This window comes from Eschscholzia californica, unplaced genomic scaffold (assembly GCF_041429995.1).
Source record: "Eschscholzia californica isolate CP2 unplaced genomic scaffold, dmEscCali1.0.p SCAF_1, whole genome shotgun sequence".
In the NCBI taxonomy this organism is placed as follows: domain Eukaryota; kingdom Viridiplantae; phylum Streptophyta; class Magnoliopsida; order Ranunculales; family Papaveraceae; genus Eschscholzia; species Eschscholzia californica.
In genome coordinates, this window is record NW_028238198.1 from 85,574,927 (window position 1) to 85,598,668 (window position 23,742).

Genomic DNA, 23,742 nt, shown 5'->3' on the forward strand with positions numbered 1-23,742 from the left:
GCAAATATTTATGTGACTCAATTCTCAGTTGAGAACGTGGTTCTGATCATTCACCAGAGCATGAAAAAGATGAAAATTTCATAATGGATAGAAAAAGAACTGCATAATATATGAATTGAGGAAAAAAATATTTTACACAATTTGAGACTTTGAGAAATATTGTAGTTCCTCCATTGCAATTTCATGCGACCACAAGAAGAAAACGAAGAAAGTGGGGTGACGAACTTTGGACTAATCTAACAGTTCAACTGGAATCTTGTGACTGTAGCACTCTTCACTATCTGATCATACCTGGAGAAAAAAATTGCAGGTTTTTCAGAAAGAAGGTTTATCATAAAAAATATTGGTCCCAGTTACGTGCTTCTAGTTATGCTCAAAAGAACATACCTGTTGTTTTTTCTTCTTTGGTCTCCTTTTTCTTTTAGGTTTATGAACCTCAGAGTTTGAACTTTGATTATTATGTCCTGCCCCAGCATCTGAATATTCACGATTCCTGGAAGAAGATGGTATCTTGCTATCCGATTTGTTAAAAGATGACGACAGTGGAATTCTCTCTTTGAATGGTTTCTTGACCGAGGAAAATCCAACTCTGGGATGAATTACTTGAGACTGGTGTTTTGAGTCTCGGAATGAATTATTTGACGACCAAGGAGGAGAGATTACAGCTTCAGCAGCCTTGTGCTTCTAAGAAATGAAAGAAAGTAATGTAAAGTAAGCGAAGACAAATAACAGCTTTGTTTTAAAGCAATCTAAGAACACGTAAAAAAAAAAAACCTGTTTCTTGTCGGAAAAAGATGGCTGGTATGCAGGTTTTACAGATGCAGGTGTCGAGGCTTTCCTTTTAGGAATTCCAGATGCAGCTTTTCCAGAACCACGAAGGGACGTAGGGACTTTTTCTTTAGATATGCTAGATGCTGCTTTTCCGAAGGCACTGGAAGCTCGTTCGCTGAGATTTATGGTGCCAAAAATATTTTTATCAACAGTTTAAGTTGAAAACTATAGTTTGTGTATCGGAAGCAAGTTTTGAGTGGTTGAACTCTGCCTCCTTCCTCTCAACAAGTGCTTGATTTTGTTACAATATTGGGTAATATGCAGAAAGAAAAGACATGAGGAGATCCCTTGTTCTCTTCCGCTTATGAACTCAAACTCTCTATTTTACGGTTTCCACTACTTATTATACCAGATACATCAAAATGGGTGTTACTTAGAGACCTTCCTATTTTATTGGACTTGAAATTTCCGAATGCCCAGCTCCTATCGAGGGCATCCTCACCAAAGATTAGGCCTTAACAGATCTACGTGTGGTTTTGTTAGCCAGAAGCCTTGTGATTTTAGGCCTCAATTTATCCTTTCATACATCTAATTTAGTTATAGTACTCAATCCGAGTTTCTTAGATAAACATCATTGGATGTCATACCTCGTACATTCATCGGCAGCATCGTCTTCATCACTTGAGCTTCCGTTCATAAAGAAATCATCACCTTCCAGATCTGCAAAAGCATATTAATGCAAGTCTTCTTTCACATTTTGAAAATTAGTTGGAATTTAGTGTTGCCAAACAGCAAAAGAAAGAGAAGAAAGTGTCTGTAAAAGACGAAGCTACCAAGTAGCCAGACGTATACTAAAATGAAACCAGCTTATCCAATCAATTTTTTAAAACCTCCATCTCTCTGTTTTGGGTTACAATGAAACAAATAAAAAGTAATGAAATTGCAGATGTAAGTGAATTTTGATATTATCTGATAAATGTTCTCTTAGAGTCTTAGACGGAGGATATGCATGGAAAATTTACATACAATTAAAGAAATTATTTTAGTTCTTTTGTTGGACTTGAACCCTCTCTCAATGTATCGAATTCGAAAAAATGTAACAAGCAGTTTCGAACATTTCAAGTTATTCAGTGCCATTTGCAATGCAAAGTTTTCTCATTTTCGTGATAAATCTAAAGTGAATGTGAGGCTTGGTGGTTACTTTCACCAACATTTGATCATTGAGCTGTCCAGTTAACAACATGCAACTGCCCTGACCCCATTAGTAACCAACTACAAGAAAGCTTGCATAAAAAACAAATTACCTTGACCTTCTAGATCCTTTCCATTAGCCGCTGCGTCTATGATATCGGCTTTAATCTGCTGGCGCCATTTGTTCCGCTTTTCAACCACATTGGCATCATCGCCTCCAATAAACAAAGAAACATACTCCTCGGGTGTCGGAAAGAACTGTTTCAAAGAACACAACTATCAACTTCGTCTCTGACTAGCAAACAATCCTTCCTGTAGCTAGACAGCTAATGGAATATTTGACGTATGTCGCACATCTATGAGAAACTATGGATCGCATAAGTAAATACAGTTCCAAATATTCAGAAGCAAAACGTATTTTGCTCAATCCAAAATCACTATGACATTAACACCCAAGGTATCTCTGAAAAAAGAGCACCAAAGACAATAACCTATACAGCTTACCTTAACATATTCGAGATCTTCCTTCAGTTTAGCTAGCTGATCTTTAATATCTGCCTCCTGGGTTGGATCTGTTGAAGTAAGTTGCAGTTTTTCCAGACGTTTTATGCTCCTACCTATCTTTATTCCCTCTAATTGGCACAATGTTTCACTGTATAAGTTAGTAATAATTCCAATGAAAACAAAAGCATTTCATCACTCAAACACAATGAAACATGAAAAAGTAGACATACCAAGAAAATGTCTCTTCTTGTTTCTCTTGGAAATTTTAAGCTCTATTGCCAAGCAAGCTTGACGATCAATCTCGTTTTTAAGATCTTTTAACTTCTTCTCTAGAGCTTCTTTGACTTCAGCAGGCAAATTCTTGAAGAAAACAAAAAACGTTAAGATGCTGTCATCGTATAAATATAAAGCCAGAAACATAACATGATTGAGAAACTTACTTAGCAAAACTGAGTAAAACCACAAAATCGAAAAGTATGCAGCTCCACAACAAAAATATCTTGAAACTATGTCCAGAATTAAATCTATCAAAAAGCTTTTATTTCTGATTCCCATGAGATCATAAAATACGGTAAAAAGTTTAACAGTGTTGTACATTGTACTACATAAGTACATATAAGGTCAAAAGCTTCTAGCAAGGCGAAAGAAGGTGAATCAAAAGCTCAAACAAATTACTTTCCAAGAGAACTTGTTTTAACCCTCAAATTTTGATGCCCATGAGATCTACACAAACTAGAAAACCCAAAAATAGTTAAGTGTTGCGGTGTTTTTTTTCGTAGCAGGATCTTTCTAACTCCTAAACATTAAAGAAGGGGATTTTTCTTTCATTTTTCAAGAAATATGAGTTTTTACTCACTTTCCCATAACAAAAGAACTCACTAAACTTATCGAACTAACGTCTCATTGATATATAAGTACTCCCAAATAAATTTCCGTGATAAGATCTGTCTTATCAAAATCTATATTCTATAGTGGAACATAAACCCAAAACTGGGAGAAACTTCAACGATAAAACATGCCCGCATCCTGTATAGTCTCTTACCAATATCACAAGTTTATGAAAAAGAAATACGACTATGCAGCAGTTTTATTTATTCAATCTCGAAACCCTAGTGTTTCATCTCTGAAGTGTACAGGAGCATAGTCAATTAACAAATTGAACTTACAAACAGCTTAAACCATGATTCATCCAAATTACATTTGATACAATATATACTCTCTTAACCCTAAAAACTCAATCTGTTTTATAACCCCAGAAATAATAATGCTCAATAAAACCTAAATGTTAAATCCATGTTCCAGATATGTGACCTAAAACCCTAAAAATATCAAACCTTGCTCCTATTATATAAACTCTTCAACCACTATTACAAAATAAGAGTGAAATACATTAAAAAATGGCTTCAACTAGAAAACATATTGAGTCCAAACCTATAAATCAGTAAACCCTAGCAATAAAAAGATGAACTTTTTGAGGTACCTTTTTGAGCATTCGTTCTGTTGATCGAATCTGGTTTTTGAGTGTAGCTGATCTAGGTTTTTTCTGGTTGTTGGGATTAGTTGTTGTTGTTCGCGTTGATTTCATCGGCCATTTCTGGATATTGGGAGTAGTTGTTGCTCCTACTGATTTCATTGGATTTTTCTGGTTCTTGAGAGTTGGTCCAACTGATTTCATCGGCTTCTTCACCACTCCTAAAGATTTGTTTCGATTATTCATGGAGGCTTTTTTGCCTTCTTTAGCGGCGCCGGCGTGCCCCATCTTTCCTCTCTGAAAATCACAGAAGGAACACAATCTCGCGCTTCAAAATTGAAAGAGGTGAAGCGATTTGTTAGGTTTCCGATATAAAAAATGACGCTTTCCCGGGTTTGTCTCCCGGGTGAATTAAGAGCTCGGTCCAACCCTAGCTTCTTTAAGGTCTTAAAAAAAGGGTTAATTCTGTTTTGGCCCCCATATTGTGACCAACTCACCGTTTTGGCCCCCAATTGTGTCCGGCAGTTTGTTTTGGCCTCAAGTGGCCAAATTTTTTACCAAATTATCCTCGGGGGCCAAAATTGAATTATTTCTGGAAAAAAAAAATGATAAAGACACAAACACCAACATTTTCAACCCAAAATTCTAGGCCTCACTTCAGTCTAAAAATTGTGCATTTGGAAAACGCGTGTGTGGCTTTTTTGTGGCTCTGTGAAAACGTCGGTTATCTTGTCTATATGCAAAACACGTGTTTAAATCATTTTCGAAATAATTTATTTATTTTTAAGTTGAGAATTACTCAATGAACGACACGTCGGTGAGATGTACTTTAATTACTAATGTGTGAGTTTTTGTTAGAGTTAAAAAAAGAAGTAAAAATAATCAAAGTTTAAAAAAACTAAAAGTAATTACGTTTTAAAAAAAATACATTTTCACCGTTAAGTGCTTCAAAGTTATTTCTGAGTTTTTGCTGTCATCTTCAGTTTAGTTTGTGAGACACGTTTACAGAATCACTCATTCAGTTTAGCAAATACTAGTATATTGCTGATGCCACTATGATAAGAAATCATTAAGTTGAAATATGATATCTAAGTAGAGCTAGAGAAGAGCGATTTTAGATTAACACTCTAGTACTACACTTCGATGTATAAATGTTTTCTAAGTTTCATGGTATTTTGCTATTTTTCAGAGAACTTGTTAAATCTCACACAAAATCTGCAAAGTCGACGTTTGAGCCTCAATCAAAGATCAATTGTCTTGGAACGAATACAATAGTTGGTTCTCCTTGTGAAATTCTATCTTGAAGAAGGTTCAATGTTCTTTCTAAGCTTAATTGAGCATACATTGAGGTTACCTACTAATCTCCTCAGGCTTCCACTTCCAGAAGCAATAAAGGGAGAGCTTGAGACTTTGTTTTTGGATAAAGTAAGAACTATTTATTTGATTGTTATTCTTAGAATTATATTGTCTTATTGATTGATCGGATTTTGCAATGTTTAATGAACAATTAATTATGTCAATGAAGGTTATTCCAAATTTGGGGCTATGCATCTCTGTCTACGACATTAGATCCATTAAAAGTGGTTTCATCTTTGCTGGAGATGGTGGTTCGACTTACACGGTATCTTAAATATGCTTTAGATAAATATGATGTTATACTTAACTTTTTAATGAACTCTTATATTATCGATGTCTATTTATTTGACAATCGAAGATTATTAGGACCTCTTCAAATTACAATATTTATGGTTGGGATGGATATCTAGAAAGATGAGAGTTGTTTTTAGTGTCATAGCTTATCAAAGTCTATGGTATTGCAAGTTTTATCATGTTTTTGGTATAAGAATTCATTTTTTTTTTTTTTGCAGGTAAATTTTCGGTTAATCATGTTTCGTCCTTTCGTAGGAGAGGTTCTTTCTGGGAAGGTTCAAGGATCAGATGCTAATGGTTTAAGATGTATGTTGCTGACTATTTTTCCGCATTCTTGAGAATGCAAGTTCATTCATTACAGTCATCTTTATCATATTGTCTCGAGCTCGAGACTGGCTATACTTAAAAGTAGTCATTTGGCCCGATTGGCCAGATGACAAGGTTGACTGATTTAAATCAACCTTAAGCAAAGCACACCTATCATTGTGCCTGCGAAAGTGAGTTGTTCCATTGTCAGTTTTGGCATCTTTAATGTCTCCGCAATATTTGCATTTAGCCATTCTCTTTTTTTTGTTCTCAGGGTCATTTGGGATGGGAACATCAAAAAGATCCCAATGAACCCATACATTAGATGTTCTCTTTTTCTTTTTTCCTTTCTTTGAGCCATCTTGAACTGTAGTATCAACAGTAGAAGAAGGCACAATAACTGGAACAGCAGTATCTGCTGAGGTACTTGTACCAACACCCGGTCCAGATGAAACCAGATTTACGGTACTCAGACCAGAAGCTGATGAAGCTCCAAGGTCCATGACCTACAACAATCACTACTATTTCAGTTGTAGTAATACAACAACCAAATTAAGCAATCAACATTCATATCAAACCAAGTTGCTAACTCTAGATCAGCCATCATAAACAGGAAGCGACTCAACTTCACCAATAAATTGGCCTAAGGAATCATATCGAGTTATTAGGCTAATCCAAGAGTTTACCTTCATGGCTTCATAAGTTATACAATCTTTCATTGAAAACTCAAAAGCCATCAGATAAAATCATGAAACATCAAACCAGTCGACATACATATCAATAAAGCTACAACATTTGTCATCATTTGGTCTAAAAAATAAATCAGACATGTTGCTGAACTCAACTTGACCAAGAAATAGCCAGAATCAGAGTTAACCTTCATTATTCTGATTTAACTCTAACCATCAGATTCTACTAACCATCACACATATATCATATAAAATCATGAAACATCAAACCATTCGACATACATATCAATAAAGCTATAACATTTGTCATCATTTGGTCTAAAAAATAAATCAGACATGTTGCTAAACTCAACTTGACCAAGAAATAGCCAGAATCAGAGTTAACCTTCATTATTCTAATTTAACTCTAACCATCAGAATCTACTGACCATCACACAGATATCATATAGACTGCAAGAAATATAGACATACTTACAGAGCTTGCAATTCTTAGATGAAAGATAAAACAGAACTAAGCCAAGAAAGACAGAAACCAAGTGGATAATATGGTTGTCTCTTAGACTCTTCACCTGCAAAATATGAAATTAGTTAGAAACCTAACACAAAACAAATATCATACAGTAACTAATACAAGTACCAAATAGATCACAAAAACAAAACCCTTATTAAGAACACACCAAAAACATGTAAAATTTCAATTCCAGATTCTACTAATAAATGTACCAAACAAAATCAGAAAAAAAATGACAACCCAAGTCAAAAGCTATCTAAACCCTAATCAGTTCACAACCCAGAACTCAAATCAAATATTTAACCTAATAATAAGCTTAAAGGAGTTTTACCCTAAAATTTCAGTTATGGGTAGTCAAAGTTAGGGTTTTGCTTAAGCTTAGTAAATAATACTGAAATCATATTGAATGAAGAATAAAATGGGTAAAAAATGATAATTTGGGTAGCTTAAAAAAAAAAGAAATTAGGGTTTGAGAGAGGATGTGAAATCCTTATTCACCTGATGAAGATCTGCTGGATAAATTTCTAGGTTTTTCAGATTCTATGGTTTCAACTTTCAATACAAAGGAGAGGGACGAGAGAGAGTTTAGTGAGGTCGGCTGAGATTTTTTTTTTTCGTTAAGGAAGGTCGGCTGAGATTGAGAGAGGGAGAGGCAAAATTATGTCACCGGGCGGGTATAACGGGTAGGGTAATTGGGCGGGTATGATCGGGCGGACAAAACAAACGGGCAGACTCGGTCGGACCACCGGGCAGGGACTTTTGCCCGCGTCTGTCCGGTTAGGATCTTTCGGAACGGTCTGCTTCGGTCATCGGACGGTCACGGACTCTTCGGACTTGGACGATCGTGGGCAGATTTCGGGTTTCCGGGCCAAAATCCCACCCCTATATCCAAGTGATGATTCTATTAGTTTGGGGGTTGAAATTGAATTTCTTAGAATAGGGTTCTAAAGGTGAGTTGGTCACAACATGAAAGCAAAATGGAAATTAAACATTTTTATTTTATTACGCATATTGTAATTATTTCTTATTACTTATAATATTTTTTAATTGTAAATTTATGAAATAGTAAAATATTGGAGATTATTCACTTTACTCAAAAAGATTTATAGATGATTTCATACTATCCTCATTTTACTGGTAAATGGTCGTCTATTGGCGTTAGATAAATTTGTATTGCTTGACCCAAAAGAACACTTATTTGTAGACTATAATTTAAGGAAATTTGGTCGAAGACTCTATTTGTGTTTTTCTTTTTGTTGAAAGCTCAAATATTTGCATTCAGTTTGGTTACAAAATCAATATTCGTTTCTGCATATTACCCAATATTGCCCAATATTGTAACAAAATCAAGCACTTGTTGAGAGGAAGGAGGCAGAGTTCAACCACTCAAAACTTGCTTCCGATACACAAACTATAGTTTTCAACTTAAACTGTTGATAAAAATATTTTTGGCACCATAAATCTCAACGAACGAGCTCCCAGTGCCTTCGGAAAAGCAGCATCTAGCATATCTAAAGAAAAGTCCCTACGTCCCTTCGTGGTTCTGGAAAAGCTGCATCTGGAATTCCTAAAAGGAAAGCCTCGACACTTGCATCTGTAAAACCTGCATACCAGCCATCTTTTCCGACAAGAAACAGGTTTTTTTTTACGTGTTCTTAGATTGCTTTAAAACAGAGCTGTTATTTGTCTTCTCTTACTTTACATTACTTTCTTTCATTCTTAGAAGCACAAGGCTGCTGAAGCTGTAATCTCTCCTCCTTGGTCGTCAAATAATTCATTCCGAGACTCAAAACACCAGTCTCAAGTAATTCATCCCAGAGTTGGATTTTCCTTCTGTCAAGAAACCATTCAAAGAGAGAATTCCACTGTCGTCATCTTTTAACAAATCGGATAGCAAGATACCATCTTCTTTCAGGAATCGTGAATATTCAGATGTTGGGGCAGGACATAATAATCAAAGTTCAAACTCTGAGGTTCATAAACCTAAAAGAAAAAGGAGACCAAAGAAGAAAAAACAACAGGTATGTTTTTTTGAGCATAACTAGAAGCACGTAACTGGGACCAATTTGTTTTATGATAAACCTTCTTTCTGAAAAACCTGCAATTTTTTTCTCCAGGTATGATCAGATAGTAAAGAGTGCTACAGTCACAAGATTCCAGTTGAACTGTTAGATTAGTCCAAAGTTCGTCGCCCCCCTTTCTTCGTTTTCTTCTTGTGGTCGCATGAAATTGCAATGGAGGAACTACAATATTTCGCAAAGTCTCAAATTGTGTAAAATATTTTTTTTCCTCAATTCATATATTATGCAGTTCTTTTTATATCCATTATGAAATTTTCATCTTTTTCATGCTCTGGTGAATTATCAGATTATCTTTGGTCTCTAGACTCATTGATCATGCCATTTTGGACTTAAATCCCCCGCATTGTTAATAGGTTATTTCCCAAACGGCCCCCAACTTTGTGACCAGCTTCCTGTCTGACCCCCTACTTTAACAAATAGTTTCATATGGCCCCTTTTTCCGTTATCTTTAATTGTCTGTTACTCTCACTCCTCCACCTCATTTCCTCTCTTTGTCAAGTCACCTAAAACGCCACATCATCATCTTCTCCGGCAGGGGTCGTCGACCGACTAAATTTCTGGCCAGCGACCTTCAAACCTAAAAAAAATTCTCTTCTTCTTCCTCTCTCTCCTGTTTTCTCTCTCTTCTTCTTCTTCCTCTATCTCTCTCTCTTATCCTCTCTTATCCTCTCTTCTCACTCTCTCTCTCTCTCTAAAATGGTCGGCGAAGGGGGGAACCCTTCGCCAGTCGTCGGTCTGGTTATCCCAGACCGACGACCATTTTAGAGAGAGTGAGAAGAGAGAGAGAGGAAGAAGAGAGGGAGGAAGAAGAAGAGAGAGAAAATAGGAGAGAGAGGAAGAAGAAAAGAATTTTTTTTTTAGGTTTGAAGGTCGCCGACCGAAAATTTGGCCGGCCGGCGACCCCTGCCGTAGAAGATGATGATGTGGCGTTTTAGGTGACTTGACAGAGAGAGGAAATGAGGTGGAGGAGTGATCGTAACAGACAATTAAAGATAACGGAAAAAGGGGACACATAAAAATATTTGCTAAAGTATGGGTCAGACAGGAAGCTGGTCACAAAGTTGGGGGCCGTTTGGGAAATAACCCTATTAACAATGCGGGGGATGTGTTTTAAGTCCAAAATCGCATGATCAATGAGTCTAGAGACCAAAGATAATCTGAAACAAAAAATAAATCCACTCAAAGTAAATTACATGTATATCCTCTCATTCTCTTTTACTACCTAACCTATCCTAAGTTTAAAAAAATAACCAAAAATAAATTATACCATAATATTTAGAAATTCATTAAATGATTTCCTCAAAAACAAACTTTCCTTCCGGAGAAATAGTTGCCTTTTCCGTTTAGAAGAATGCTTTGTTTTATATTTCTATTAGAATTGGGCAAAAGCAAACCGAAGAGAGAGAGAAAGAGCATTGTCACTTTCTAATATATGAACTAGGTTTTGATTTCATTCATCATCGACGCCAAATTAAACCGAGTGAAAAAGGTGAAAGCATCGAGTGGGAGAGAGAAAGAGAATCGATTGCTGATTTCATTCATCATCTACAGTATTGAAGTGTAAGAAAAAACAAACGTTAAAATAAAATGTTAAAAATGTTGTTAGACTCGATAAGGTTCTACCAGCATAGAATTTTATTAGAATCAACCTATTGTAACAAATTCATATCAGATGGTAACAGAATCAAGAAAATGCTAGTAAAATACTAAAAATGTAACAAAAAAATTTCACATAATATATTTTAATTACTAAAAAGTATTTGTTAACCTACTGTAAAAAATTCATAAGATGCTAGCAAAATATTCTTGCTTTTTAATCTACTAGGGTATAACCCGTGCCTTTGGCACGGACATTTTTCAGTAAATATATTTCATATTTGAAAAAAAAAATTAATCTAAAAAATAAAAACACTGTATAGCGGAAACAGTAAGTCAGTAATTATATATTAACCAATATAAACATAGAAACCCCTTCCCTAAAAGTACCAACTAAAACAATCAAATTTGTTTTAAGGTAGAAATTAATCTTCTTCTGTAATAATTTGTTGATATATTTACCCGCAATCCATTTCTATATGGGTTTTGATAGTAACCAAGTTATTTCTCATAACTCCATTATTGGCGTAAGAAAGAGTAGTTATGCAAGAAGAGTAGAACAAATTAATTGTCAACACTAACTTCGATAGAAACCCAATCAATCATCCGTAGAGAAACCCATCGTTCAAGTCAAATTTATGGACATTACAAAAAAAATTAATAAATAGGTTATCATTAGAAGACTTGTACTTAAAATCGTCAACAATCCTGAAAAAAATTATTTAAAAACATTAGAAGGCCGCTTTGTACCATAACTCTGCATAGATATACAATGAAGAAAACAATGAAAAATTTTAACAAACAACCTAAAATAATAAATAGTAAGAACTGTATAATAGTGACCACCAGAAGGAGCCAAATAAAATTTGTAATAAGCACAAGTTAAACACAAGCAAAGAAGGAATAACATGAAAATAAAATAAAAATTACCCAAAACATCGACTATTTGTATGAAACTCGCTAAAAATATGGCCAGCGCTTTGGGGAAAGCTAAATAGTTTCCGGGGTGAGGTGAGGTGAGGTGGAGAGATAGTGAGGTGAGGTGGAGATAGAGTGAGGTGAGGTGGAGATAGATTGAGGTGAGGTGGAGTGTTTTTTATTTTATTTCCCCTTAAAATTTATTTCCCCGGACAATCTCTAAAATTCTACATATTCTCATTAAAATTTCACACCCCGGAAACTATTTAACTTTCCCCAAAGCGCTGGCCAATATAAAATGACATAAATTGTTAAAATAGTCTATTTAATTTGATTGGTTTAGGAGCTCCATACATCCTTTGATAATTTATATTCACATTATGCCGGTAGTTCAATAAATTCTAATGGAGGAAGAAGAAGGGCTTGTTACATATTTAGCAGACGAACTTATTGTATATTTTTTTAATTTGTTTGATGCCGGTGACATTTTAACAAACACTATGTGGCCAATACATAACAAAGACTATTAAAACACTAAACCAAGAGCAAGGGTCCAAAACTAATATTAGCTAAGATAGATTATCTTATAAACTAAATTTGTATGGAAGTCAAATACAGAGGAATATCTTCCTTGAAACTTAACCATTAAAATTGGTGACGTATGGGGAGAGAAAACGTGGTATGATATTACAAGGAGAAATAGTGAAATAACAAACTAACCCTATTTGAATTGGTAAAGATCATACGAAGAAAGAAATCGATTGGGTACGGAAAGAAATTTAACTTAATTTTGACCGTGAACCGAAGATTAATTTTCCTACTATTTTAACTTAAAAAAAGACTATATTTTAAATTTTTGAGAAGGGCTTCTAGGGTATACCCCGTGTCACGAACAGTTGTATCAATTAAATTTGACGACTTTCAATATTTATTATTGCTATATAGTGGATACCATAATTTTTTGGTATTCTACTTATTATTTATTTTCTTTTCTTTTATTTTTTCTTAAATTAGTTATTTTATGAGAGAGATTTCAATTTCTTTTTTTAACCCTTGCAATATCTTTTGTTTCTTTTTTTCTCAAATTAGATATTTTATTTCTAAGAAAGATTTTTTAAATAGGTAACTTTATTTCTACGAAGGACTATATTTTAAATTTTGAGAGGGACTCCTAGACAACATCTATTATACAAAACAGATCCTTGTGACTAGGACAAAATTAATGTACCTAGATGATGATTGGACAGCCACGTAGACATATGACATGGACATTCATTCTCTTTTAATCAGATCCGTTCAAACAATCTTCAAATTTAATAAGATTGACTCCGTTTTAATCAGAGCCCTTCAACCAATCGTCTCTCAACGGGTGATTCATACCCAAAACACTCCTACACGCTCAGTGTCTCCTCATTCCCCTTCAGTTTCTTTCCAACTTCTGAACCTTCCATTGCCCTCACCATCTCTCTTTCCTACCAAGCATCTTCCTTCCGAATTGTTGTAATCTCTCTCTGGTTTAGCTTCAAAATCAACATCTTCCAGCAAATCCAATTGAATACATCGACTTTGTTTCTATTTGTGTTCTCTGAAAGAAAATACTCAGAGGAGAAGATATCAAACAGAATGAGTCAGAACACTATTAAGAATGAAAATGAAGACAAATAGCTAGAGCGAGAGAGAGGTAGAATGAAGGCTGAGGACAGAAGAGAGAAGAAAAACTACCATTACCAAACTATGGTGTCTTACAGAACAAAGCAGGAGAACAAATTGAAGTAGTTCGTAGTCACAAATTGAAGCAGGAGAACAAACTCACAAAATTCCTAATAAAATTAGTAAGTTTTTTTCTCGATCATTTCTTAGTCCCTTTTATGATTCCTGCTTCAAAAAATTTCTTGGTTAATTGTTATCTGCGGATAGTTTTGGTCATACTTAATTTTAAGTGTTTTAGATACAATGTTCCCTTTCATCTTGCTTAATCTTGGTCATTCTTGGTTCATAATGAACCATGTTATTAAATTGTTCACGTTTACATGGAAATTCATACATCTTCTGGTAAAACATGCATATACCAAAAGGTGTTTGATGAAATGCCTGAAAGAGTTGTTGGTTTATGGACGATTATTAATATGGTAATATAAAGCTGCCAATTTGATGGAGATTTGTTTATTGTTGAACATAAGCTAATTTAAGGGTTGAACCTAACCAGTTAACAATTTTATTTAGGTTTATCTCATTTTGAGTATTTTGATCTTCATGGTTGTTTCAATTTAGCTTGCGTATATTTTATCCAGTTTCCTAACTTTAATGTGTAGGGTGGATTAATAAAACCTGAAACACCAACAATCGGTTTTACAAGTCAATCCGATCAACATCTTGTGGGTATCTCAGTCTTTTATGGTTAAACGCTTAATTATCTTCCTCTTTAGCTATGAAAAAACTGCACAGGTAATATTTCAATATAGGGTTATTTTGTCTATCTGTATACATAACATGAACAACGATAGAAAAATATCAAACAATATTTGAAAAAAGGTAAAAAAAATACTACCACTGTCAGCCATCTTGTAGGGGTTCAAGTACATAGAAATCAACTACAACTTCTATTCCTTTTAGCTTGTCAGAATGCTAATTCACATGAACAATAATTGGATTCATCTTTCTCAATTTCCCATTTTCCTTCCTATTTTCAACAACACTTCAATACCCACAAAGTTATAAATATTTATGATTCTTTTAGATGCATGAATTCCATTATAACCAGTACATGAAGGATAAAATAGTTCTTCAATAAGAACTTGTTTTTTCCCATTTCTCTTAATTCTTAGAATCCTTTTATGTACCTGGAGATGTAATCGTTGCTCTTGTTTAAGCTACCCATGTATTATAAACCAAAATTCTAAAGTAAATAACAAATTTAGAGGAACCCCTTATAGGATCATTCAGACATAATGCATCTGGACATTTTCCTTGCATTGGTGGTTTTCTCTAATATTGTCTCCTCCATATCAGACTAATATTTGAAATTAATATAGTATTCTTTTAGTACTATTTGAAAATCAACGGGAAAAACCGTCTTCACTGCTTCTAACCACTTCTAAAACAACTACATTTCTTACAATATATGGAGTTATAAGTCCATACATAACAATACTTTCAGCGTCTGGAACATTATTGATTTATTCTCAGCAGTCAACTATTACAAATAAGTTTACGTTCTATTGAAATATGAACCAGTTCTTGCTTCATATATTCAAAATTCTTTTCGCCTTACTTTCCTCCTCTGGTTTGCAGGTGTCCGGAAATTGCGTTAGACAAACCCTAATTCAAGCTAGGTGCACGTCAATTCATTGATAATTTATATTATAATTATTTGCATTTCCGTTCTTTATTTCCAACTATCTAGCACTTACATAATCAAGCTAAGCTCGTTCTTAACTTGTTTGAATTTATATTATAATTATTCTCGTAAGTTACTGACTACGGTTGTGGTGTGTACTTGAATGTTCGATAGCTAGATGGTTTTCCATCTTCCCTCTTTCGAATTAGTTATATTAGCTATCCACACATTTTACTGATCCATGGTGTAATGTAGTTTGATATTTCTTTCTTCATTTTATAATTTCTTCTTTTGGTATCCCTTTGATTATAAAATAGATACAATGCTACCACCCCTAGATACTAAGACAAGGTTGGAAAAAACCGTGACGGAAGTGCGATCTTACTTGAAGAAGGTCAGGTACTTCTACCTTTTCATGTGTTCTGAGTGTTTATACCTCCCACCATTTGAAGTACCTCCTCCGTTTTTCTATTTTTTGGTTTATGAAGTCTCATATGAATCTTTAATAGACTTTCAGATTTTATTTTTTCGACGATCTATAAGATATGTTATTCTGTGTTTATACTTGAATATGAGATGAACTAAGGGTTGCAAAATTTAGATTAAATAGGTTGCAAGTAATAAGTTTCAACTTATTGACTGGGACAAAATTTTTGTTGATGGCTATGTGGGAGAAGTGATACGGACTCGTCCAGTATATGTTACACCAGTGTGTATTTGTCTTGTTAAGTTTTGACTACGGATACTTAGTTGTTTAAGTCTGTAATTCTTATTCATATGTTCTTTTAGATGGTGATGAATCTATATTTTTCTATATGAATTTAGTAGCTTTGCCCTAAAACGGTGATAAGAATTTCACGAATAGAATATATTTCATTGATTACTTCATATAATATTCAATGTTTCCGAATAATAGATGTGGAGGGTTCATGTTTGTGGCACGCATGGAATATATTTCATTGATCACTTTATATAATATTCAATGTCTCCGAGTAATAAATGTGGAGGGTTCATGTTTCTGGCAACAATCTGATCTCATCTAATTACTTCTAATTAGAAATAGAGTTGTTCGTTTAGTCAAAATAGAGAAGTTTTATATCACATAAGTTAATTTCTTGAACTTGTATGCAGCTTTCGAAGAACTTTTGAAACTTGGACAGAGTGCTCTATTAGCATCATTAAAAGGTAAGTCGGTTATCTTGAAAAAGTGATATTGTATATATATATATATATATATACACTTTCACTATTTGAGTTATATGCTAAGAAAGATGAACATTTTCTTAATTTGATTTGAAAAACTGACAAGTTTTTCACCAAAATCGTTATTACTTCAAATAGTTTTGTAAGATGTTCAAGGAATCAAGGGCCTATACCATTTCTTAACTTCAACTCAGGTATTATTGGTTTGCTGCCTCTCTAAAGATTAATGAATATGTTTGAATTTCATTTCCGCTTTCTTTTCATTTTGTATTTTTTATGTTTTCTTTTTTGGTTTTAGCTATGGTTGGTATTTCGCCTTTGCTCATGGATTTGTGCATTTGATACTCATTCACGTACAAAGGCTTACCACAAAACAAATGGTGAATCCATTATCCATGGAAGACATTGGAAGCTCTCCAATTTTCTTATGGGTTTCAATGGATTGACAAAAGGATCTTTTTCTTATTTGAGTTTAAAGTCAGTTTCTACATGATCTGTCCCAGAAGTATTTTTGACAGGTAATATTTAGTTGTTTGCTTGCTTCATTTCACTCTTTATAATTGATTGTAGTCATTCTATTTAATGAACTTCTGCAGTTATGCTTACAAAAACAAGATAAAATAACTAATACATTCAAATCAGATAAAGGGAGACAGAAGTTGCATAAAACATAGCAATGGTCTCGGACTGAACTCTTCTAACAATGTTGTCAGATTAGAAGACCACAGACCTAAGACCCCCCTCAATTACTACAACAACCAAGTATAGGCAAAACAAGATCTTTAGCTGTTCTCAGGGCAGGTGATAAATATTCACAATAGGATAACTCCCTTCAAGGACATAGTATTACCAGATACAAATGATTCTATATACACATATATGTAGAATGATGATACAGAAGTCAGGACATGCAACACCCCTAGAGGAAAAACAAAATAAGTCAACTTCGATACAAAACTATATAATCTAGAACCTACATTACCAGATACAAATGATTTTATATACACATATATGTAGAATGATGATACAAAAGTCAGGACATGCAACACCCCTAGAGGAAAAACAAAATAAGTCAACTTCGATACAAAATTATATAATCTATAACCTACATCTTCCCAATTTGGTATCTAAATAAGTCTTGAGGAAATGCTAGAAGGGAAGGTGAGCCAGTTTGCCCTGCTTCTTTTCACCAAGGTGAAAGACAGATAGATAAATGTGCTTTCATGGAGAGCTTGGAAGGCACACGAGAGCTTGGAAGGCACACAACTGTGAAATAACAAAAGTATCTCTTAAGATGCGGCAGAGCCATAATAATATTTCACTCCACACTTTCCGCAGTTTTATTTGTGTTGGCCCATTAGACCATTAGTAATGCCGAAATGGTAAATATAACACACAATCTAACTGCTATTATTTGCCAAATCGATCCAATATCATAAAAGGGTTTTCGCCTCTCTTTTCATGTCAGTCAGCCGGGTTATAGTAATGATCAATGACACTGGTGCCACATCATGTTGCTTAATTTAGACCGTCATGGCCACCAAAAGATCTATTCTTCGAGATTTACATCACAAATCAATATTCAGGTCCGCTGCATTTATGAGTAACTCTAGATTGCTAATGACAGACATGACAGAGCACGAAAAGAACAAGAACCAGTCCCCGCCTCTTGTGACTTGAAATTGAGCTTCTATTCCTTTTGACCTTTTTTAGTAAATGATCAATATTTCTATTTTATTTTTGCTTTAGAATTAGTCGTTATAAATACTCTACAAGAGCAGATTTAGCTTGTCCTAGCCATTTCACCCTTCGTTGCTTTACTGCTTGATTTTAGTGAATTACTATGTTGCTTTACTTGGTAGTTCTAAGTGATTTTGGATTTAACTAATGGTGTCGGAAAATGAGTTACTTCTACGTGCTGCCAGAATCCAAGCTACCTTGCGTTTATAAAATCTCCAGACAGGATCTTCGCGTTCCTTAGTTAAAAAAACCCAATTATAGACTATTCATTTTACCTCAACTTGATTTCTAGATAGATAATTGATGACTATATCTTCACATGAAACTAACCTTTAAATTATTTTTCACGTCTCTATATATTTTGTATGACATTTATATAAAATGCAAGCTTCCTAGCTTAGGATGGTTGTCTGACCGATGAGAGTCTCTTTCGCAGCAGAGGAACATGAGAGTTTCGCTTGAAATGCTACTACGTCTGGTAGTGGGGTTGCTTATGAAGAAGATGAAGAGGATGATGAGATGTTAACTGTAAGCGCTACTCACTTCAACATCTGCTGATATTTGACTGACATGTACAATCTTTTTATTGTTTGTATGTTCATGTTACTTGTATATAAACATTTTTGAGTTTTAGTCATGAACTATAATGAAACTATAGAGAAAAAAATTAGGAAAAAGCTCAGTATTTGACGACATTAGGATGTCCATTCTTGATCTACTCTTCTTTTTCAGCAAACATTACAATTATCTGTCTTTACGGGCTTTACCCTTAATTAATAGGCCAGGTTTCCGAATTCCAACAATGTAGTAACTTAGTATTCTGATGTCTAGGTCTTTTGTTGTTTCATATTTTTACATTCTCTCATTCTTTTACAAACACTCGTTCTCTTGTTAAGAAATAATTAGGACGAGATATGGATGTACTTTGTGTCTGGTACGGCGGGTAGGGATTCTTTAGATGGTACTTTGTGTCGGTTAGGGGTTCTTTAGATGGTAATGGTTAAAATTGTTTAGCAGGTTGCGTGGGTACAAATTTAAATTTTGTTCTATTGTACTACAAGCACCATGCTTTATTACCTCATCAATAAACAAAAGTTTCATTGATATGATTAAGTGGACTTGAGTTAGATATACATTCCAGTTGATATTGCGGCAATACGATGCATGAAAAAGTAGAGCGATCTATAATGGGTTCTTCGCCTCATATATGCGACTTCATCGTCTTGTTCAAGTAAGCCTTCTGACATTGGTAGCACTTGCATCTCTTATTTCTACATTCTCTCCACCTATGTCTTTGTTAAACAATAATGTTCTTATTTATAGATGAGAGAAGGATTGATGGCTGAAAATAAGAAGTAACAGAAAGTGAAGTTGGAATCTTTTACATAATTTTGTCTTCTGAATCTCTTTTTTATACGGATTTACTTTGTGATCTTTTTCATCCATCATATTAAGTATCTCTGTTGAGTGGTTTTGAAGCAGTTTTTTGTAATAGTTACCTATAACAAATACCCATAAGTTATTTTTGTAAATCCAATTATGTTTCTTCAAGTTTCTATTAGTAATATGAACCTTAACTAAATCTTTGATAATTTTCTATCTTTTAACTTGGTAAATGTCAGGTCTTCAGTTGGGCCGATTGATGCACATATAAGTGGATATAAATGCATCTTCGACAATTTTCTATCTCTTAACTTGTAAATGTGAAGACTTCGATAATTTTCTATCGTCTTAGTTGTAAAGGTCTGGTTTCTATTTATCGGTTGTCATTCTCCATTGTCTCCCAGACTCCCACTGTGCTTAATTAGAATACTCTTTTTATTTTGGACTATAAATTGGACATCACAAACTTACTGGTCGTTGTCGCTTTATGCCCAAGTCCCTACAAAATTTTGTGAGTTATAAACACAAATTTATCTAGGAATTATTACTTTCCATCTAGAGGTAGATGAGCTGCAGAGGATATCAATATTTGTTTCTTTGTTTTGTCAGAGTAGTAAAGCTCTTCGATTTCAAATTTGTGTTTTTGTCAATATTCAGCCATCTATAATCTTTGCACAATATGACTAAATATCATTAGGTTGGCTCTAAAAGCCCTTTTCCCATCGCTATATACTAATTTAACCTCCCCTATATTATTACGTTCAACGCTTGATTGAGTTGTACTAACATGTTTTATTTCTGGCTTGAGATCATTTGATCTTAAGACAACACATTCCCGCCTAATAATATTTCAAGGGAATCATCACATTTTGGTCATTTTTCTTTCGTGAAATTGTGTGCGTTTTTGTTTGTGTGCCAACACGGAGGCATCTCACACCACTTTTTTTTCGTACGGTTGAGCTATATGAACCTGACCATACTCTACACAATAATGTTCTTTTTGCGTTTCTCCATTTCCATATCTCTACCATTGTAACTTTAAGTAGATAGTAACATACTCTACAAGATATCTTCTTTTTTTTCGCATTTCAAAAATTTCACAACCCTACCATTGTAACTATAACTAGATAGTAACATAGATGACTAAAAGAGATAAAAAGAACAAAGAGCTAAAACTAATTGTTTATTTTGAGTTGTTTGAAAAACATAAAATGAGAATAGATGGTACAAGGATTGAGAGAGTTAAGAGAGTTAAAAAACATAAAATGAGAAGAAAGTTGAACGAGTTGAAAAGAACACAACAATGTGGGGTGTTCAATTATAGAAGTGTGTCATAGTCGTCTATAGTAATAACAAATGTCACTCTTGATCTTAGTAACTGGTCGAACGATCTAATTAATCCTTGAGTTGTAGATGGAGAAACACTAAAACGGCATGGAAGGATTTGTCAAAAGTTTGTCGTTCTCAATCAAAACAATAACAATAACAACAACAATAAGGAGAGATTTATTAAAGGTTAGATAAATGTCACTCTCAATCAAAACAATAACAACAACGAGGAGGAAGAAGAGTCTAACTTAGTATTTTTTTTCCAGATTTCATTTGATTAAAACATTCTTCATTTTTGTTGTATTCTTAGTGAGGATTTTCATGAAATTTGCAGATAGTTTTAGGAGCTCAGGAAAAAGACCATGACAATTTTGATTTATTACTCTCTGCATAGTCAGTCCATTTTTGGCGATAAAGTAAATTTTAATTTTGTTGAGTTAAATTGAGTATATATTCTTAGTGAGTAACATAGGAAGCTAATTGTTAGTCCTATGTTACTCCCATCTGTAATAGGGTTTTAGTTTTATTAACTTCATTGTATTCACATTAGCCTTATTGGCAATTAATGAAGCTTTTTTTTCAAAAAAAAAAAACTTCCAAGTTCAATTAAAAGTAAAAACACTAATTTTCTCAAATTTGAATTCAGACATTCTCTTTTGCTTACTGACTTTGTTTCATGTGTGGGTAAATCTTAGAGTGAGATGAATGAGAATGAAGAGAGAGAGACATATACAAGCTACCCATTTCTTCAACCACCTATTTTATTGAATAAGCATAGCATTGATGCCAATAAACATCCCCTCCCACCCATTTATGTTCATATAGAAAGAAAGACAAACTAAAATAAAAAAAAAGAGATTTACATCAAGAACACCTCCAAACAAAAATAAAAAAACCCTAGATAATCATAACATCTAAATGAAACCCTAGACTACAATTTTATGAAAACTTTGGTTAGCCAAAGATTTAAAAGATTCAAACAGATTGATGTTACAAGAGATATACAAGTCTATTGCCAAAAAAAAACTACATGATATACAACTATACAAGTCTCTTGCCTCTCTGAAATAGATCTGACTCAATATAGTAGATCTATTTTAGAGAGTTTACAACTTTCTACAATTTTGAAAAAAATATAAGATAACGAATTTGATGTTCAAAGGCTTCAACTGCTTCCTCTGATCTGTAGATCATCAGCGTACAACCAACCGAACATATTAAACTTTTCATCCAATCAAGTTGTAAATGGTTAAGATTTATCTGAGATTTGATGCGATTAATAGATAGAGGAGATGGGATGAAGTGGTAAATGGTTAGGGATTTAGGTTAGTCTTTAGGGTTCATTACTTCAGTGTGTTTGTTTGAGTTAGAGAGAGAGAGAGGCGGCGAGAGAGGCGGAGAGAGGGAGAGAGAGAGAGGCAGAGAGAGTTTTAGGGTTTCATTTCTCAAACAAAAAAGAATTCTAAGATTTCTGTTTGGAGGAGGTTAATTATAGAGATGAAGAGGTAATGTGTTCACATCCAACGGCTGAGAAGAGACACCCTATCTCAGCCGTTGGATCTAAAGAATTTCACGCGGATCGCGGGATCTCGAGCTCGGGTAGCAAACGGACTCTACCGGCGGGTAGCGGACGGGTTTTTCGGGTCGGGACTCGGATTTGAGAGCCTGTCCAAGTCCCGACCCTATAAGCCCGAGCCATCGGGCCGGGTAAGCCCTGCTCGGGTTGGCTTCGGTCATCAATCTCTCACGGTTTGGGCCAAACGGGCCGGACTTCGGGGTTTCAGACCGTTTTCCCAACCCTAAATTGGTGCTTCACAAGATGCTACATATGGCATTCCCCTCAATTGTTGTATAATAAGTTAAATTGTTTCTGTCTTTTTTTACCCTTATGCACCCTCAGGCAATCATTTATTATATCCTTGCAGATAATTATTTATGTGAAGCAAGAGGGCTACGGAGAGTATTGTGGCCGATCTTAACTGATAACGCAATTTTATTATGTTTACAAGTGAATGTAAAGCTAAGGTTTGTATTTTATTCTTAGTATTTAATTTTTCACTTTTGTAGTTGTGGCTTATTGGAGATAAACAAATTTATCGAATTTCTCATGCATACGAAGATTGGAGTTCACTTTTAGCATTTGAATGTCATTACAAACTATAGATATTCTTGCATTTTTGCTCAAGTTGTATTTGTTTTATCCTACTCATCACACAAACAACTTTGTCGATATTTTTTTGAAACACAACACTAATCATTTTTAACTCGTATATAATGTGTTGTATCGGTAAATACATACGATGCGTTAGGTAAGTAAAATTGTATCCAGTTGTACCAATTTCAATACTCTACAACTCACATTTGGTAAATGGCATAGCCCCCGCACGTAGTGCGGGGGTTATGCCTAGTACATAATTAAATAAGGATGTTTGTCCCAGTCATCGTTTTCCCTTCTGTTTTATATAATAGATTGTATTCAAATTCATTCAACAGATGCTAATAGAATGTAAAAATTGCTATTAGAACCAATAAGATGCTAGCGAAATAGTATTTGCTTTTTAAACTACTTTATCAAATTTATTCATCAGATGCTAGTAGAATGTAAAATATGTTAGTAGAATCAGTAAGATGCTAGCAAAATAGTTTGCATTTTAACCTCACAAACGAATTTGTAGATGTCTAATTGGATCGAGGTAGAAATAAAAAGCAAATCACAAATTCATACTTTCTTGAAGTTCAAAGAACATAGAGTTACAGAGAGAGAAAATCGTTTTTGGGAGAGAGCATCTCGTTTTAGGTAAATATCCATTGAATTGGTAGGTTAATTTAGACAAATATCAGTTTTGAAAATAATATATTTTCTTGAATTCAAAGAACATATAATTACAGAAACTCGTTTTGGGAGAGAGAAACTAGTTTTAGGTAAATATCCATTGATTTTGTAGGTTACTTTAGAAAAATAGTATAAGTTTTGGAATAAAGATTAACATTAAATATCCACCATAAATATTCTTTCATAAAATTTATGGAAAGAATTATTGTATTAACTCAACCATTATAAA

At 34.1% G+C, this 23,742-nt stretch overlaps 1 protein-coding gene and 3 long non-coding RNA genes across 12 annotated transcripts; 3 read left to right on the forward strand and 1 right to left on the reverse strand.

Annotated features, from left to right (window-relative positions):
- Positions 1–90: 90 nt before the first annotated feature.
- On the reverse strand, positions 91–7,765 carry LOC147570454 (uncharacterized). 2 transcript variants are annotated; one of them, XM_086657016.1, is made up of 10 exons: positions 7,592–7,765; positions 7,058–7,151; positions 3,947–4,234; positions 2,697–2,826; positions 2,467–2,594; positions 2,076–2,220; positions 1,419–1,491; positions 775–946; positions 388–684; positions 91–291 (listed from the first exon to the last, which is right to left on the reverse strand). In XM_086657016.1, exons 3-10 carry the CDS (start codon positions 4,223–4,225, stop codon positions 286–288), a joined length of 1,230 nt encoding a protein of 409 aa, XP_086513142.1. In that variant the 5' UTR covers positions 4,226–4,234; positions 7,058–7,151; positions 7,592–7,765; the 3' UTR covers positions 91–285. The 2 variants fall into 2 exon arrangements, with proteins under 2 accessions (XP_086513142.1, XP_086513143.1); XM_086657017.1 differs by having other exon boundaries at positions 7,054–7,151; positions 7,592–7,747.
- Positions 5,923–7,750, forward strand: LOC147570455 (uncharacterized). Its single transcript, XR_015231423.1, has 2 exons — positions 5,923–7,169; positions 7,570–7,750. It is a non-coding gene; the product is annotated as an uncharacterized LOC147570455 (long non-coding RNA).
- A 946-nt stretch (positions 7,766–8,711) lies between the features above and the next one.
- On the forward strand, positions 8,712–9,411 carry LOC147570456 (uncharacterized). Its single transcript, XR_015239266.1, has 3 exons — positions 8,712–8,730; positions 8,817–9,114; positions 9,211–9,411. It is a non-coding gene; the product is annotated as an uncharacterized LOC147570456 (long non-coding RNA).
- Positions 9,412–12,872: 3,461 nt separating this feature from the next.
- Positions 12,873–19,811, forward strand: LOC147570457 (uncharacterized). Of its 8 annotated transcripts, XR_015231426.1 has the most exons (9): positions 12,873–13,520; positions 14,001–14,133; positions 14,980–15,424; positions 16,157–16,210; positions 16,367–16,422; positions 16,527–16,746; positions 18,405–18,496; positions 19,110–19,199; positions 19,292–19,584. It is a non-coding gene; the product is annotated as an uncharacterized LOC147570457 (long non-coding RNA). The 8 variants fall into 8 exon arrangements; XR_015231431.1 differs by lacking the exon at positions 19,292–19,584 and adding an exon at positions 19,591–19,811 and having other exon boundaries at positions 14,001–15,424; XR_015231425.1 differs by having other exon boundaries at positions 14,001–15,424; positions 19,083–19,199.
- Positions 19,812–23,742: the final 3,931 nt, after the last annotated feature.